Here is a 16422-nt window from a genome sequence, read left to right as displayed (position 1 = left end):
AGGTTCACATAAATTAGAACGGATAGAGTAATATTTAATTTATTTAGAAATAAATTTGATGGAAGAATATTATTTTCCTAAATGGTGTTCATTTTTATAGAGTGAAACTTTTTTCCCAAGAAAGCACGGCTATGCTAATATATCATCGGATTGATTCACCCTATCTATATATTATCTCCTAACTTATCATCATTTTTACTAAATTTAAATGAGGATGTTGCAGGTGATTTCACATCATCACAACGGCCTAGTGGGGTGAAGAAAGCAAAAATGAAGAGAAAAATCGATGAAAGTTATATGAAGATAATCCAATCAGAAAATAATTGGATTGTTGAGGCGATAAATAATGCAACTAGGACAAAAAAAGAAGTTTTGACTGTTCAAAAAGAAAAATCTAAGACTAAAAGAATTGAAAGAAGAAAATAAAGTTTTAATGATCGATGTGGATTCTATTGTCGATCCGACTCGTCATGAATTTCTGCGACATGAACAACAACGAATAATGTATTTTAATTTAATGTATTTTTAATTTTTATGTATTTCCAATTTTAATGTATTTTCATTTAATGTATTTTTAATTTTCACTTTTTAATTTTAGCAACGTCTAATATTTTATATTTGCACCTTTCAATTTTAGCAACATCTAATATTTTATATTTGCACCATTCATTTTTTGAGATGATTATCTATTTTCTGAACAATTATAACTTATAATAAAATTAACTTACAATTTTACATAAAAATAATAAATGCACGAAAAATAATTTATCAAAATTATACGCCAAAGCTAAGATATAAAATTAATATTATAAAGATATTACATAAACATAATTAGATATATATAAAAAAATAAATTAAAAGAGTTAAATAATAAAAATAATAATAATATAAGGATGAATGGAAGATAAATAGTGTCATTCCATATTTGGAGTAACACTATTCGCCCCTCATTTTGCAGCAAAAAATGTGGGAGCATTGGAGCCATATTTTGGCAAGGTGAATTTGTCACCACGAGGTCCATTATATAGCCACCATTCATTAGAGACGAATTTAATATTTAAAATCAGTTATTTTAGAGTAAATATATATATTTGTTTATTTATTTATTACGTTTTTTAGTTTACAGTGTCCCGTATCCATATTGGGTCCGATTAAATTCAAAATCGTGCCGGGAGTTCCCATATTGGGAGGTAAAGCGCTCTCTAACAAAAGCGGGGGGTAAAGTGCTCCCTAACAAAAGCGACTACATACCCAGAACTCGAATTCGAGATCTCTGGTCAAGGATGAATGAATACTTACCACTCTATCACAACCTTTGTTGGTATGTTTCTCAGTCGTTATCACATAGCGATGGGTCACATAAGAATACTTTTTTTCTTTTGCTTAAATGATAAGCACCCAAGATATCCTCTATAACTGATCCTCTATCTACGCTTTTAATCAATAACTAGCTCGCCAAATATAGATCAGTTTAACCAAGAATAATATAAGGTAATAGTTCTTTGCCGGAACTCACACCTAAATAAGGTAAGTACGTAAAGACATCTCATACCTTCGAAATTTTCAAAAGGATAATGGGAATTAGGTAATTAATTAATTGTCCGAGAGTTGAAACGCACGTAAGGCATTACGTATGCAGCATGGTTAGAGAGAAAGTATGGGAAACGAAAACCTAGCAGTATTGAAATTTGAATGAAAAGTTTTCGTTTATCTGTTTTTACATCGAAGGAATTACATAAGAAAGTGTTCGTTGTTCGTATTGGAGTCCTACCGATCTGGATTAAAGTCAGGTAAAATTTATTAAAAATATATATATATTTTTATTCCCAAGACTTTAATGCGGTATTAAGAGTAGATGGATCATAATCATTCTATCACTAATCTTGAGTGGTGTGCGTGTCCAGTATAGCTTCAAGGTTTCTTAACCAATCATGTTATTATCTTCATTTAGAAGGAATCTGTTTTTCCTTTTTTTTATGTACCTAAATTTAAGTATACTTCACTGTTAGGAGCTTTAGTACTTGCGATAAGCACAGTTCTATCAATTGGCAAACTGATCTTTGCTTCTTGATGCTTTTCTTTATTTCTTAATTATAATTATACACATAGGTAGAGATGTATATAATTATTGTAGTGTATACATTTAATTTGGCATATATTAATGGTTAGACTCCGTTAAAAAAAGAATGCATGCATTAGCTCCACTTTTGTCAAAGAATGGATAGATGAGAAATTGAGATTTGAGAACTACAATAATGAAAAGAGCTCAAGCTAGCCGCTTTTATTTCAAATTTCAAATAATATTATCCTTCAGTTATTCTTATGCGATATAATTATATCCATGCAGATAAAATAATTTCGCGTTTACAAGAAAAACAAAGGTTGACTACTAAATGACTGCTAATCCTTTTTCATTTTTTCAGAAATTTCGTCAATATTGTACTGCCCATGAAAATCAGATAAACATTGACTATACGTATGCTTAATTAATTTTTAGGAGTATTAATTAATCCTTCTTTGACTAATAAGGATTTGGTTCGTTCCCCTTGCGTTCTTTCTGTCATTCAAGAAAAAGATCGCAGCCCACAAAAATAACTTTCTCAAAGTGATTAAATCTAGTTTCATAGCTTAAAATTTGAGGTTTATTCTAATAGTGCAAAATCGAAGCACGTGTGATAACAGTTTTAAAAAAACGCCTCCAAACTAGAAGCTGACAGAATCCACATAAACTTTATTTGTTCAACTTTAATATTGTAGTTAGCTTATATGGAAAAATATCTTCCACATAAACTTCGTAACTCCAACTTTAAGAGTTGAGACTCAAATATTCAAACCATTACAAGACCTTAAACTACTTAGAAACTTCCTTCTCAATCAGTAGAGTTAATTATTTAATTAGGTAAGACAAACAACAATTAAAATTCAGATTTTACTTTACTGTTTTCGACAATCTGGTCTGTCTATAGCCGTCATTGTGGGTGAACAAATTGATATTATAAGATTAGGATATGTCTTAGTATGACCGAATTCAATGAATATACAGCAGGCAATATCTTATAATTATTCGAAATCTCACAAATTGATATTTTTGGAATCTGCTAAGCCTCGATTTTGAATTTTTCGTTTTCCTTTTAATTTTTAAATTGTGTACTTATATTTAGATAATTTCGGGTGTAGAGGTAGAACATTAAGGTTGAAAGTTGACACATAGTCGTGAGTTTGCCGTGGTCTTACTAGTAGTTATTAGTACTATTTTTGTATTTTCTGATTCTTAGATCTTTATTTTTATCCATTGTGTCGTTCACTTATGTTATCTTACTACGTACTTTGTTGTTGTTATTGTTTGTTGCTTCATTTTCACTATCCCTGAGACGAAAATCTATTGGAAATATCATCTCTACATTCGCAAGATAGGACTAAGGTATGCGTAAACATTACCCTTCTCAAACCCTATTTGTAAAAATATACTGAGTTTGTCGTTGTTGTAGTGCCTTCCAAAGTTAGGAATAGCTTTAGGATTTCACACGTTTCATAAGCTAAAAGCCGGAATTATCTAGAATGAGATATTTCAAAGACGAATTGACGTCAAATTAAAATGCTCTATATGTTCAACAATGAACGGACCAAGAAATGCAGATTGATTGTCAATATTAATATAAGCCTCCATTGAATTATACCGAGCACTCGAAAAATATATCTTGAAACAGCAACATTTATACACGTGAATTCGAGACTAAGGGGCAAGTTGATTAAAACGATCAGTCAACTCAGTCTGTCAATAAAAAGTTACGAGCTGTGAATTCAGTTCTTATTTCAATCACATAAAATTGCGTTGGATTTATTAAATATGTTCCATCAATGTCAACGAATTTTCATTTCGAAATCCAATACGACCCACCAAAATTATTGAAGTTGACTGGACGCAAAGTTAAAAGAAAAAATTAACAGAAATTAATACATTTGCATAAGTACAACCTCTTATCTCCAATTCAATAAGAATTCAAAAAACCTAAAACTATACAAAAATAATTTTCTGGGATAATATGCACATGGACACATGAGGGAAAACTAGGTTAAAGAAAATTTGCTGGAGACCGAAAAAACAGGAGATTTTTATTCAGCTACATGTTATAGGCGCGGTTTGACGGGGAACATGTGGGGCAGAATCGACAATATTAAAACATAACTCACTCAATTAATGCAAATCATTTTTGCAAAATGGACCCAATAATTAATTAATGGCCAAAGATTACGGCAAAAATTATTTATATTCGATAGTTATAAAAGTATATATAAAATTTATATATTTTTTATATAATATACAGAAATGTATACACATATATTTTTCGGTTATATTTTGAGTGCGGTTATATAATTTTATTTTTTTATTAATTAATAATTAATATCTACACCATTCGGTTCTTTATGGGGTATGGGATGGACATTTTGCTTAATTTAACATGGGCCAAGGACCAAGAAATCAGTAAAAATTGCACGGAGCTCTATTTGGTCGCCCCTATTTAATTCGTACTCACTATTTATTTATTTTTTAACTTGTACCTGTCACACCTTCTTTTTTCCGAGGGGGATAGGGGTTTTTCCAATTTAAGTGACATTAATCGAAATTGGATTATTATTTTAATTCAGAGTCGCCACTTGGAATAATTTATGGTGTCCCAAGTCACCGGTTTATTTTTTAGAATCCCAAATCGAGGAAAAAATGACTCCGTTAAAATAATATTAAAAACAATATCTTTCTAAAAATACCTAATACCTAAATTAAATAGAGAAAATAAAACTATTTTTGTATTTTTCAATTTTTGTGCTTTAAAAAATAGAATTAAAATTAATAATAAAGTGAAATCCTATAGAAATGAACTCAAATAAATATTCTAAAACATACTAGGACTATTAAAGGTAATTCTAATATGCGAGTCAAAAATTACGTGCTTACAGTACCCACTTTAAAAATAATTTTAGGTCTTGTGAACATTTATTAAGGCAATTTATGATATTTTGCAGTTGTGAGCTGTTGTAGCGCTTTATTTTTTACTATTGCTTAGGGTTTCTTCTTCTTCTTTTTCTTAATTGCAAAATGGATTCGTTTGATTTATTGTTGTTTTGACAAATTGATGATTGAATTTGTTCTTGATGATGTTTAGAGGTCATATTTCAAATTTGAGCTCATTTGGAGTAGATTTAGGTATTAAATCGTATATTCAATTGTTAAAATTCGAAGAACAAATTTTTGTTTCTGGGCAATTTGCACTTCAGGCCTATTTGGCCTTAAGTGCATGAAAACGTTAGTTGCACTTCAGACCTTTTGGCCTTAAGTACATCTGAAGTGCAAATTTTCACTTCAGACTTATTGGCTTTAAGTGTAGGAAAACGTTTGTTGCACTTCAGAGTTAAGACCTTTTGGCCTTAAGTGCATCTAAAGTGCAATTTTTCACTTCAGACTTATTGGCCTTAAGTGTATGAAACCATGAGATACACTTCAGACCTATTTTGCCTTAAGCGCATCTGAAGTGTAATTTTTCACTTCAGACTTATTGATTTTAAGTGTAGGAAAACGTTTGTTGCATTTTAGACCTTTTGGTCTTAAGTGCATCTGAAGTGCAATTTTTTACTTCAGACTTATTGGCCTTAAGTGTATGAAACCATGAGTTACACTTCAGACCTATTTGGCCTTAAGCGCATCTGAAGTGTAATTTTTCACTTCAGACTTATTGACCTTAAGTGTAGGAAAACGTTTGTTGCACTTTAGACCTTTTGGCCTTAAGTGCATCTGAAGTGCAATTTTTCACTTCATACTTATTGGCCTTAAGTGTATGAAACCATGAGTTACACTTCAGACCTATTTGGCCTTAAGCGCATCTGAAGTGTAATTTTTCACTTCAGACTTATTGACCTTAAGTGTAGGAAAACGTTTGTTGCACTTCAGACCTTTTGGCCTTAAGTGCATCTGAAGTGTAATTTTTCACTTCAGACTTATTGGCCTTAAGTGTATGAAACCATGAATTACACTTCAAACCTATTTGGCCTTAAGCGCATCTGAAGTGTAATTTTTCACTTCAGACTTATTGACCTTAAGTATAAAAAAACCTTTGTTGCACTTCAGACCTTTTGGCCTTAAGTGCATCTGAAGGTAATTTTTCACTTCAGACTTATTGGCCTTAAATGTATGAAAACATTTGTTGCACTTTAATCCTTTTGGCCTTAAGAGTATCTGGAGTGTAATTTTTTACTTCAGACTTATTGGCCTTAGTGCATGAAATTATTGGTTACACTTTAGACCTATTTGGCCTTAAGTATATCTGAAGTACAATTTTTTCACTTCAGACTAATATTTTTTAACTTTAGACGCGATAAGTCTGAAGTTGATTGTAAAATGGGTAGACTTGCAAATTCTTTTGCAAAACGGGGTACATATGCAAAAGCCCCAAAAAAAAATCATTACTTGGGGCATATCTGTAGATTTGGGAAATTTTTTAAATATTGTTCTTGGTTTCTGTACTTACTGATAGTATATGATTAAAGAGATACTTGTTGGGTCTTCAATTATTTGAGAAGGAAAATGGCATTAAATATTGTTCCTAATTTTGACGCTTCTTAATAGTGTTATAGCTTAACAATCATTACGACTCTGCGCCGATAGAATACTACTCCAATTCCCTGTACTACGTTCAATAGAGTCAAAGATTACCTTATTAGTACACTGAGTACTCAGAAACGTAACAAGATAATTACCACCTATCACAAACTTCCTAACTTATAACTTCTTTTTCAGGATGCTTTACAATTAGAAAAAAAGGATGCTTAATATGTTTCCCGTGCAAATCTCTTCACTTACAGTTTGTTTGAACAGTTGTTACATGTTATTTCATAATGTATCATATTATATTGTACTGAATTGTATATATATTATTTGATGAATATATCGTTATGATAGATTGTAAAGTTTGTTGTTGTTTCATTATGTCACGTACCAACAAAATGACGAATAAACTTACAACATTACTAAGAAAAAATAGGATATTGAGTAGAATTATTATATAAAAAAGTAGGGTAAAGATAAAATATGATTATTCAATAATAGGGTTAAAATCATTTACACCCCCTAACTTTGCTTTAAAAATCAAATTCCCTCCTTAACTTTGAACAATAGTCATTTTCCCTCATTTATCCTGCAAAATGCATATTTTGCTCTTGAATTTTCAATTCCATCCTCTATATAATACTTTTTTATTCTATGATATTTTTATAATTTATCTTTAATTTAAATTATGTTATACCTTATAATAAATGAATTTCAAAATATAAACTTAGAAATTAGTTCATTAATGGGGTCTGAGGAGGGTAGTGCGTACGCAGAACTTACCCCTACCTTGGGGTAGAAAGGTTGTTTTCGATAGACCCTCGGCTCCCTTCCTCCAAGAACTCCCCATCTTGCTCTTGGGGTGACTCGAACTCACAACCTCTTGGTTGGAAGTGAAGGGTGCTCACCACTAGAGCAACCCACTCGTCATTAATGGTAATCAAAATCCAAAAATATATATCTACAATAGAGAATAAGAGAGAAAGTTAATGGGCGGAGGAGGTAAGAGGATTCAATTGAATCCCCTCGCCAGAATATTAGACTATGCAAATACGACAAAAGTAAACTTTTTAGATGTATATAAAATTTTGAATCCCTTTGACATAAGAAGATGATATTAAAGCGGTATAGATTCAAAAGTTATCTTAGGTCACAAGTTCAAATCCTAAATATGATATTTTAGGCTTTTTTTTCAATCCTCTTATATGAATTTCTGGCTCCATCAAGATGAAAATATAACTTAAATATAGTTAACATGCATTACATTAAAATAACAATCATTAAGATAATAGTAAATTTATAACATTTATAAAAGGATTATTCTACTTATAATTTTAATGAACTTAAATTACAATTTATAATAGGTATAACATAATTTAAATTATAGCTAAAACCATAAAAAAAATATCATATAATAAAAAAGTATTACATAGAGGAGGAAATTGAAAATTCAAAGGGCAAAAAAGGTATTGTGTAGGATAAAAGGGGTAGAATTACTATTGTTCAAAGTTGAGGGGAGTTTAATTTTTAGCGCAAAGTTTGGGAGTGTAAATGATTGTCACCCTTTAATAATAAGGTAACGACGCCACCACATCAAATCCGTCGTTACATAAAGTGACACTTTTCGTCGTTACGACGGATTTAACAATACGATACAATAAAATTTAGGTAACAATCAAAACAAACAGTGTATTTAAAACAACAATACGACACAATACAATAGGTAACAACCATCCAAACAAGCTGTTAAGAACTTTACTTCTATGTGCATAGATTGTTACCACTAGATATGAACTAGTATTTAGGGACATAACTGTAAATGTAATTGCCTTGTAAACTTGTCTATGTCAGTATCTCAAAGGCAGGTTAAAAGAGCCAACATCAATAAACATCACAAACATGGCAGTACAACAAATAAAACTGCCTTACATTCATAAAGCATAAAAGGTCCTTAGACTTGCAAAACCACACCTATATACAGATTACGACGTTACATGCTCAAAAAGTTCAAGCTTATATAAGCAGTTCTTATATGCATCACAGCTCAAACTGTCGATGAATCAAGACTTGATATTATTGAAAGCGCGGAAACCTTATTAGAGATAAGTTACAAAAAGGTCTAACACCACATCAACAACCTTTCAAGAAGCAGCTCATAGAACAACTTCCATAGCAGCTGCGGCCGCTTCAGGATGGTATTCAAGTATTTCCTTCCACATCATTTCCCTTATCGTCTCTTCCCCTAAGTCCTCATCTATGTCAAGATTGATAGGAACCTGCGCTGGGGGGTCAGTGTTTGGATCATACAAGGGAGACATGTATGGATGTTGAAGTGCTTCGATAACACTAATTCTTTTTGAAGGGTCAAACACAAGCATCCTCTGCAGGAGATCGATGGCTAAAGGATGAGCATGGGGATAGAGACGGGAAAAGGGTGTTCCGGGAGAGTATGGAAGTGATTTGATGTACTTTCTCGCCTTTGGGTTATCGATAAATTCAATATCTTCTTCTCGCTGACTGCCAAGGATGTTGATAATCAGTTTAAGTTGGTTAAGGCATTCAGTACCTGGAAAGACGGGTTTCCTCCCTAAGAGCTCCGCGAAAATGCAACCAACAGACCATACGTCAATAGATGTTCCATAGTTGTCACAGCAAAGGAGAAGTTCCGGAGCCCTATACCAGCGTGTAACAACGTATTCAGTCATAAACTGGTCCTTGCCACTGCTCGTGCGTGCCAGCCCGAAGTCACATATCTTCAGATCGCAGTTAGCATTGATAAGCAAGTTCCCAGGTTTCAAATCACGATGAAGAATATTTGCAGAATGGAGATATTTCAGACCTCGAAGCAACTGCATACAAATTACATTAGTTTCAGCAGTCAAAACAGTTAAATCAGCAGAACTGAGCAATAGCATGCACGCAAGTGGACATCTCATTCCTGTTTAGTTTTATGATCCTTTTAACTCCTTTGTTTTTCAGTTCTTACATGTTGCAGCCTGAGGATGCCTACTTTATGAGATTTTTCTCCAATTTATCCTCACAGGAAGAAGATAGAGAACTAATAGGGAAAAGAAAAAAAAGGAAAAAGGACACAAAGCATCCTTGGTCCAGAAATCACCATCAAATAACAAAGCTATTCCATGGCATGTTTAGGGCTGGGGGCAAGAGATGAAGAGTGCACAGGATAACGTCATTTCCCATTTTCATGTGTCACACTCTTGGATCACTAACAGAATTGTGTTCCACAAACAGAAACCAATGGAATAAAACCATAACCAGCTAAACCAAAGCCCAAGCTTGCTAATGGTGGATTCTGGAAAGAGGGTCAAGGAACCAATATTCTGGAATATAGATTAGAGAAATTCGTATAAGTTGATGGATCAAACCAACAAGAAATGAATGAGTAATGTAGGATATGCACGGAAGACAGAGACTCCTAAAAAAGAATTTGCACAAGACTTTAGCACAGTCTTGTCTTTGAAGGGCGAAACTGGGAAACAGGTATAATGTGTCAATTGTTACGTGGTGCTCTACTTTGGCATCTGGATGAGCATATGAACATCTGTAGAACTAGCACAAGCTGAGAATAGGAGCTCATCTAGATAATATTCCTACAAAAATTAGAATACTTTTAAATAGAATGAGCTTCGATTCATGCTTAATGTAATCTTTAATTGAAGGAAGAAGATACTATTAGGACATCATAAAACAGATTTCAAACAAAATTTAACCCAAGACAAGAAAAAAAGAAGGTACTTTTACATTTGTTTTTATAGTTTCACGATAATTGTCGTCATAGGCATGTGATTAAGGAACTACAGCTTTCTGGTACTGGAAAAAGATCCTGCAAGATGCATAACACTTGAGATAAAATGTAGAATGGTTTTTTCCTTTATTTTTTACTTATCCACAACAAGTAGAATAATCTTTCAGGCAAACAAAATAAGAAGAAGAAAAAAACTAAATTCCCACAATAAAATATGCATCAATATAGTTTTATAAGAATAAGTTCTGCAGTGGATTCATTTGCCTAAGAATGGAAGAAGCGATCTTCCAAATATACAAATTCTAGTGAATCTAGCATCAAAGCGGAGTGGCAGGTGAGAATTGGAAGGACAGATGTCCGATTGGAGAAAAGTAGGCTATGTTGAAGGACAGACGACATACAGGGGTTTGAGTGGAATAAAACAATAGGAAGAGTTTGGCTAGGAGGGTGAGCGGCCATGCTGTGTCTCCTATTGGAAGGACCATATCCAGATACTAACAATTTGATACAGAACTACTAATTGTCTGTCTAAGCACAGTAGAAGCTCTAGATTTTACATAGCATCTATATTTTCTAAGCGTGCAAATCTCCTATTGTTATTCAATCAACATTGAAGTAGCTGTAAAAAATTAATTTCAATGTCGATTTAAGTTATAGCACTGATACTGTAATCATTTTTCACACTATCACTCTAGATTAACCTATTATAGGAGGTTACCTATAATTTATTCTAGGTTACCAATCAATGCTATTAAAAAGAGTTACATGCAGTTACCTTTTAAGCAACCCGTTGTGTAAATATTTTTTTAGCACCGTCACTACATAGAACTCAAACTTTTTCAGTATTATACCCACTTCCATTATAATAGCAATTATGGAAAAAGAACTTTGTCTAGTGATAAACTTGAAATAAGACAAAGTAGGCTAACTTCCTCAATTGATTCAACTATAAAATGATTTATAGCGATAAAGACCAACTAAAGGAAGTTAAAGCTCAATTTGGTTCGAGCTATAACCTCCTTCGGGTTTTTATCGCAAAAGATCATTTTATGGGTTGAAAAGTTAACCAACTTATTTCAAGTTTTTCACTTAATCAATTGACGAAGTTTTTCCCCATAATTTCTAGTATAAACGGAAGTGGGTATAATACTGCAACATTTGAGTTCTATGCACCGATAGTGTAAAATATTATTTACACAGTACGGTCACTAAAAAGATTATTGCAGGTAAATCTATTTAATAGGATTGATCGATAATCTAGAATAAATGGCAAGTAACCTGTTGTAATAGGTTAAATTATAGTAATAATGTGAAAAAATCATTACACTTTCATTGCATATCAATTATCCATACTAATGTTATTTTTTACATCTGCTCTGGTGGTGATTGAATAACATTAGAAGATCTGCATGCTTAGGAACATATAGGTGTTATGTAAATCTACAGCTTCTACTATGTTTGAAGACTGACAATGAAACAAAACAACCAGATAGTAGCGCACATCTCATGTACATAGATGCATATTCATGGACGTAGACAACATTCACCTTAGTTAAAAACTAGATAGATGCATATTTACGAACCTAGAGAACCCTCACCTTACTTAAGAACCTAGGTTGAGAAAATACGCATTACTACGACAATGACATTGGATTTCCAGGCAGAAAAGAAAGCACCTCTGTGGTTTTAACTGCTTGGACAACTTCTCAGTTACAAGACTATTAAATGAATTAGTCCGGTAAAATGCACAATATTCACTTGATAAACAAAAAGTATGCTGTCACTCTCTTCTACTAATCAAAATTGCCACTTGGTTATTTGTTCAACTGACCTTTAACAGCAGCACTATTAAGTAAAGAAAATTATAAAAGATAAAAAAAGTAATGAAGAGCAGGAGGCCGCCAAATAGCAACCATAGAGTAGATTTTGGCTCACATCGCTATCCATATTATTACACTCCTTCTAAAACTAGCACCACTTGGATGATTGACGCGTCAAAAAACATCACAATTGTCCAAGTTAGAACACAAAAGTCAAGGTCTATGAACTCACCCTCAAATATGGTATACCTCAGTTTAATTGTAGGAACAAGACAATCATGATGAGGATTGAAGCAAGAATATTCCCTCCAAGCATCCACACCACACACTACCTTCTCAGAGTTCACAATGGGAATGCACATTTAAGAGAGAGAGAGAGAGAGAGAGAGAGAGAGAGAGAGAGAGAGAGAGAGAGAGAGAGAGAGAGAGACCAATACAAGAAAGAAAAAATAGTCGAATGAGTTCAATGAGAAACTAAAACACAGCTACACAAGCATGAAGCTTCTAACTATCATATCCATACTGTTTGTAACATAGATTGCGCTCCCCACGGGATAAAAGTACCTGGAATAGGAAATACTGGCAATGATCATTTGAAAGTGTTTGAGAGGATTTGATTATCTGATGTAAATCAGTATCCATTAGTTCGTAAACCAAGTAAACATCTTTGAAACTTTGCCTGTGGATTGGCATCATCACATCTTTTAGAGCAATCACATTTTCATGTCTAAGGTGGCGAAGGAGCTTTAGTTCACGCAAAGTTCTCAAAGCATCAATACGGTTCTCAAAAGCATTGTTTATTTTCTTGATTGCAACCTTCTCATTGGTTTCCCTATTAACGGAAGAACAAACAATTCCATAGGCTCCTCGACCAATAGGCTTAATAGGTACATATTTCGTATCAATTTCAAAAAGGGATTGCCACATAGAGTAGTAATGCTTTCCTGGGGTCCTAATCCCATTCGGAGGCTCAACTGGAGTTGCCATATACCTGAAATTGTGGCAAACTAGGCATAATAAGTTAGGAGAAAAATAATATAAAAAATTTATGCATAGTAACTTAGGAAACACGAGACATAAGTTGCTCGTTTACAAAAATATTAACCATTAATAAACTCCAAAACCAGCAAAAACGAGAAAAGGAAAGGAAAGTGCTTGTAAACTGATCACAAAAATTTATGAGCAAACTGAACATACAGAACAACCACCCAAAAATGCAAAGAACTAAATTACATTAGTTTACCTTCCTAATTCTGATGCCTACCACTCTTAGCGAGCGTGACTTTCATAATTGGCAACTCATTGGTTCACAATAGTTTGAAATTCAGCCAAAGCACTGCTTATGATCTAAATGCTTATCCAAATGAGCAATTCTTTGTTTTCACTGGAGTAAACAATTTGCAGTAAGACGTCTTAAAACCATTCCTGAGTAATAGATTTCCCTCACAGCAGATCACAACCTATTGCAGACCTAAATAAACTAATAAAACTGTCTCCTCTTTAATATCTCCAGCTTTTAAATGAGGCAGTTCACACAATTCAATACCAGTAAGATCATAAAAGTTCTCTCCTGAACAATAACTTCTTGATTTAATGCCATAACATTCCAACCATATGCAACCATTAATATCTTCTAAATCTGTATGACCCATTGTTACTATTTTGGGACTTTTATTAACTACTAATTTTGTAAAGTATTTATTTTTCTGCTTAATCAAATTGGAAAAATCATGGCAAAGGCAGAAGCTTTTTTTATATAAAGATAAACAAGAAAGTTAATTAATGATGCATAGTTTCACTGATCTCACAAAACTTTATAGATAAAATTTGCTATTTAAGAAAAGTTTATAGATAAAATTTGCTATTTCACCGTGTCAAATTATCCCTATTTAAGAAAAGTAGTAAAAAACAAACAAAGAAAGAAACTTTATAGATAAAATTTGCTAATTAATGATGCATAGTTTCACTGATCTCACAAAACAAATGAAATTGAAAACAAAGAAACTAAAAAGCACTCACCTTTAGTGTATACTCTGCTTATTCCGTATCACTTCACTGCAAAAAACCCATCTTATTCAACCCCATCTCACCAAAATTCAAACTTTTGAAACAATTTCTGTTCAATTCAGCTTCAGAAAGCAAACAAAACCCCTTTTCAAGAAAATCCCATTTACATTCAAGTAGAGTTGATTTCGCATTTCCCAATTCTGTGGCTCAAAAAATGGAACCCCAAAAATGAAACCCTAGTTAGCTCACCTAGAAAGCAGCTTCCCAAAAATACCCAACAGGAATCAGATCAGAAAAGATCCAGATTAATTAGCCTCACGTTTCTTTGTTTTCTTCATAATTTAGAAAGGGGATAATATATATAAATATCCAAAAGATTTTGGGATATTCTCTTTTTCTATCTCTCTCTCTCTCTCTCACACGCGCGCACACAGTAACTGTTGATCCGTTATCTTGTCGCGATCAGAGTGTAATTGTCTGAAAGTGGATCACACTGTGATGAAGTTGAGGACACATTCACTTAACTTACTTCTAAAATTGGATATTTTTATAAAATAAATATCGTAAAGTAAATTCAAGTATAGAAAGAAACTGATATATTATTCAAATTTTAAATTTATGTACATAATGAACTGAATTCTCCTCTATTTATAGAAAAAAGAAAGTTGTTGTGTAAGCTGCTACTGCAAGCTGTTGTGTAAGCTGCTACTGCAAGCTGCTGTGTAAGCTGCTTGTAAGCTGTTGTTGTAAGTTGCTGTGTAAGCTGCTACTGCAAGCTGCTGTGTAAGCTGCTGCTCTAAACTGTTGTGCCAGATATAGATAATCTTCTATCATGGATAATATTTATCCATAATGGAGTACCGAAAGGATAAGCTTATTCAGGAGGCTTATTTCCAATAGAGTACTAAATAGATAAATATATTTATGGCGGAGTCTCATATGGATAAATTTCTTCAGGAAGCTTATTTACAACGGAGTACTAAATGAACATCCATAATATAATATATTCATAACACTTCCCCTTGGATGTTACTGTAAGCTGCTTGTAAGCTGCTGCTCTAAACTGTTGTGCCAGATATAGATAAATCCTCTATCATGGGTAATATTTATCCATAACGGAGTACCGAAAGGATAAGCTTTTTCAGGAGGCTTATTTCCAATAGAGTACTAAATAGATAAATGTATTTATGGCGGAGTCTCATATGGATAAACTTCTTCAGGAAGCTTATTTACAACGGAGTACTAAATGAACATCCATAATATAATATATTCATAACACTCCCCTTGGATGTTCATTAAAAGATAATGTGCCTCGTTAAAATCTTACTAGGAAAAACCCCGTGGAAAAAATTCCTAGTGAAGGAAAAAGAATACACATATTTAGTAATACGCATTGCTAGCTGCCTCATTAAATACCTTATAAGGAAAACCCTGTGGAAAAAAATCTTAATAAAGAAAAAAGAGTACATCGCATATTTTACTCCCCCTGATGAAAATCTTGTTTCAAATATTTAAGTCTCCGCATTCCAATCTTGTATACCATCTTCTCAAAAGTTGAAGTTGGTAAAGATTTGGTGAATAAATCTGCCGGATTGTCACTTGAACGGATTTGTTGCACATCAATGTCACCATTTTTCTGAAGATCGTGTGTGTAGAATAATTTTGGTGAAATGTGCTTCGTTCTATCTCCTTTTATAAATCCTCCATTCAATTGGGCTATGCATGCAACATTGTCTTCGTATAAAATTGTGGGTCTTTTCTCACATTCTAAATCACATTTTTCTCGAATAAAAAGAATTATTGATCTCAACCATACGCATTCTCTACTTGCTTCATGAATGGCTATTATTTCAGCATGATTTGAAGAAGTAGCAACAATAGATTGTTTTGTGGAGCGCCATGATATGATAGTACCTCCACATGTAAACACGTACCCGGTCTGAGATCTAGCTTTATGGTGATCAGATAAATAACCTGCATATGCATAACCAACAAGATCTGCACTATCTTTGTTAGCATAAAACAAACCCATATCAAGAGTTCCCTTTAAATATCGCAATATATGCTTAATCCCGTTCCAATGTCTCCGTGTAGGAGAAGAGCTATATCTTGCTAGTAAATTAACAGAAAATGCTATGTCAGGCCTTGTAGCATTAGCAAGATACATAAGTGCACCAATTGCACTGAGATAGGGTGTTTCAGGACCCAGGAGTTCCTCATCCTCTTCTGGA

At 33.1% G+C, this 16422-nt stretch overlaps 1 protein-coding gene across 3 annotated transcripts; it reads right to left on the bottom strand.

The window, feature by feature from the left end:
- Positions 1–8398: 8398 nt before the first annotated feature.
- On the bottom strand, positions 8399–14638 carry LOC104110982 (mitogen-activated protein kinase homolog NTF3). Of its 3 annotated transcripts, none has more exons than XM_009620562.4 (3): positions 14204–14638; positions 12749–13191; positions 8399–9447 (listed from the first exon to the last, which is right to left on the bottom strand). In XM_009620562.4, the coding sequence occupies exons 2-3, from the start codon at positions 13169–13171 to the stop codon at positions 8752–8754; spliced, it is 1119 nt and encodes a 372-aa protein (XP_009618857.1). In that variant the 5' UTR covers positions 13172–13191; positions 14204–14638; the 3' UTR covers positions 8399–8751. The 3 variants fall into 3 exon arrangements, with proteins under 3 accessions (XP_009618857.1, XP_009618856.1, XP_009618858.1); XM_009620561.4 differs by having other exon boundaries at positions 12749–13175; positions 14204–14636; XM_009620563.4 differs by lacking the exon at positions 14204–14638 and adding an exon at positions 13428–13561 and having other exon boundaries at positions 12749–13175.
- Between the last annotated feature and the right edge of the window lie 1784 nt (positions 14639–16422).

This window comes from Nicotiana tomentosiformis, chromosome 4 (genome assembly GCF_000390325.3).
Source record: "Nicotiana tomentosiformis chromosome 4, ASM39032v3, whole genome shotgun sequence".
NCBI lineage: Eukaryota > Viridiplantae > Streptophyta > Magnoliopsida > Solanales > Solanaceae > Nicotiana > Nicotiana tomentosiformis.
The sequence above is the reverse complement of the archived record's forward strand: the minus strand, read 5'-3'. Positions and strand labels throughout refer to the sequence as shown.

Coding starts and splice junctions, on each gene's coding strand:
- LOC104110982 (XM_009620562.4), bottom strand. CDS start 13,171: ATGGCAACTCCAGTTGAGCCTCCGAATGGGATTAGGACCCCAGGAAAG. Junction 9,448..12,748: donor GCCAGTATTTCCTATTCCAG/GTACTTTTATCC, acceptor ATTTGTATGCAG/TTGCTTCGAGGTCTGAAATA.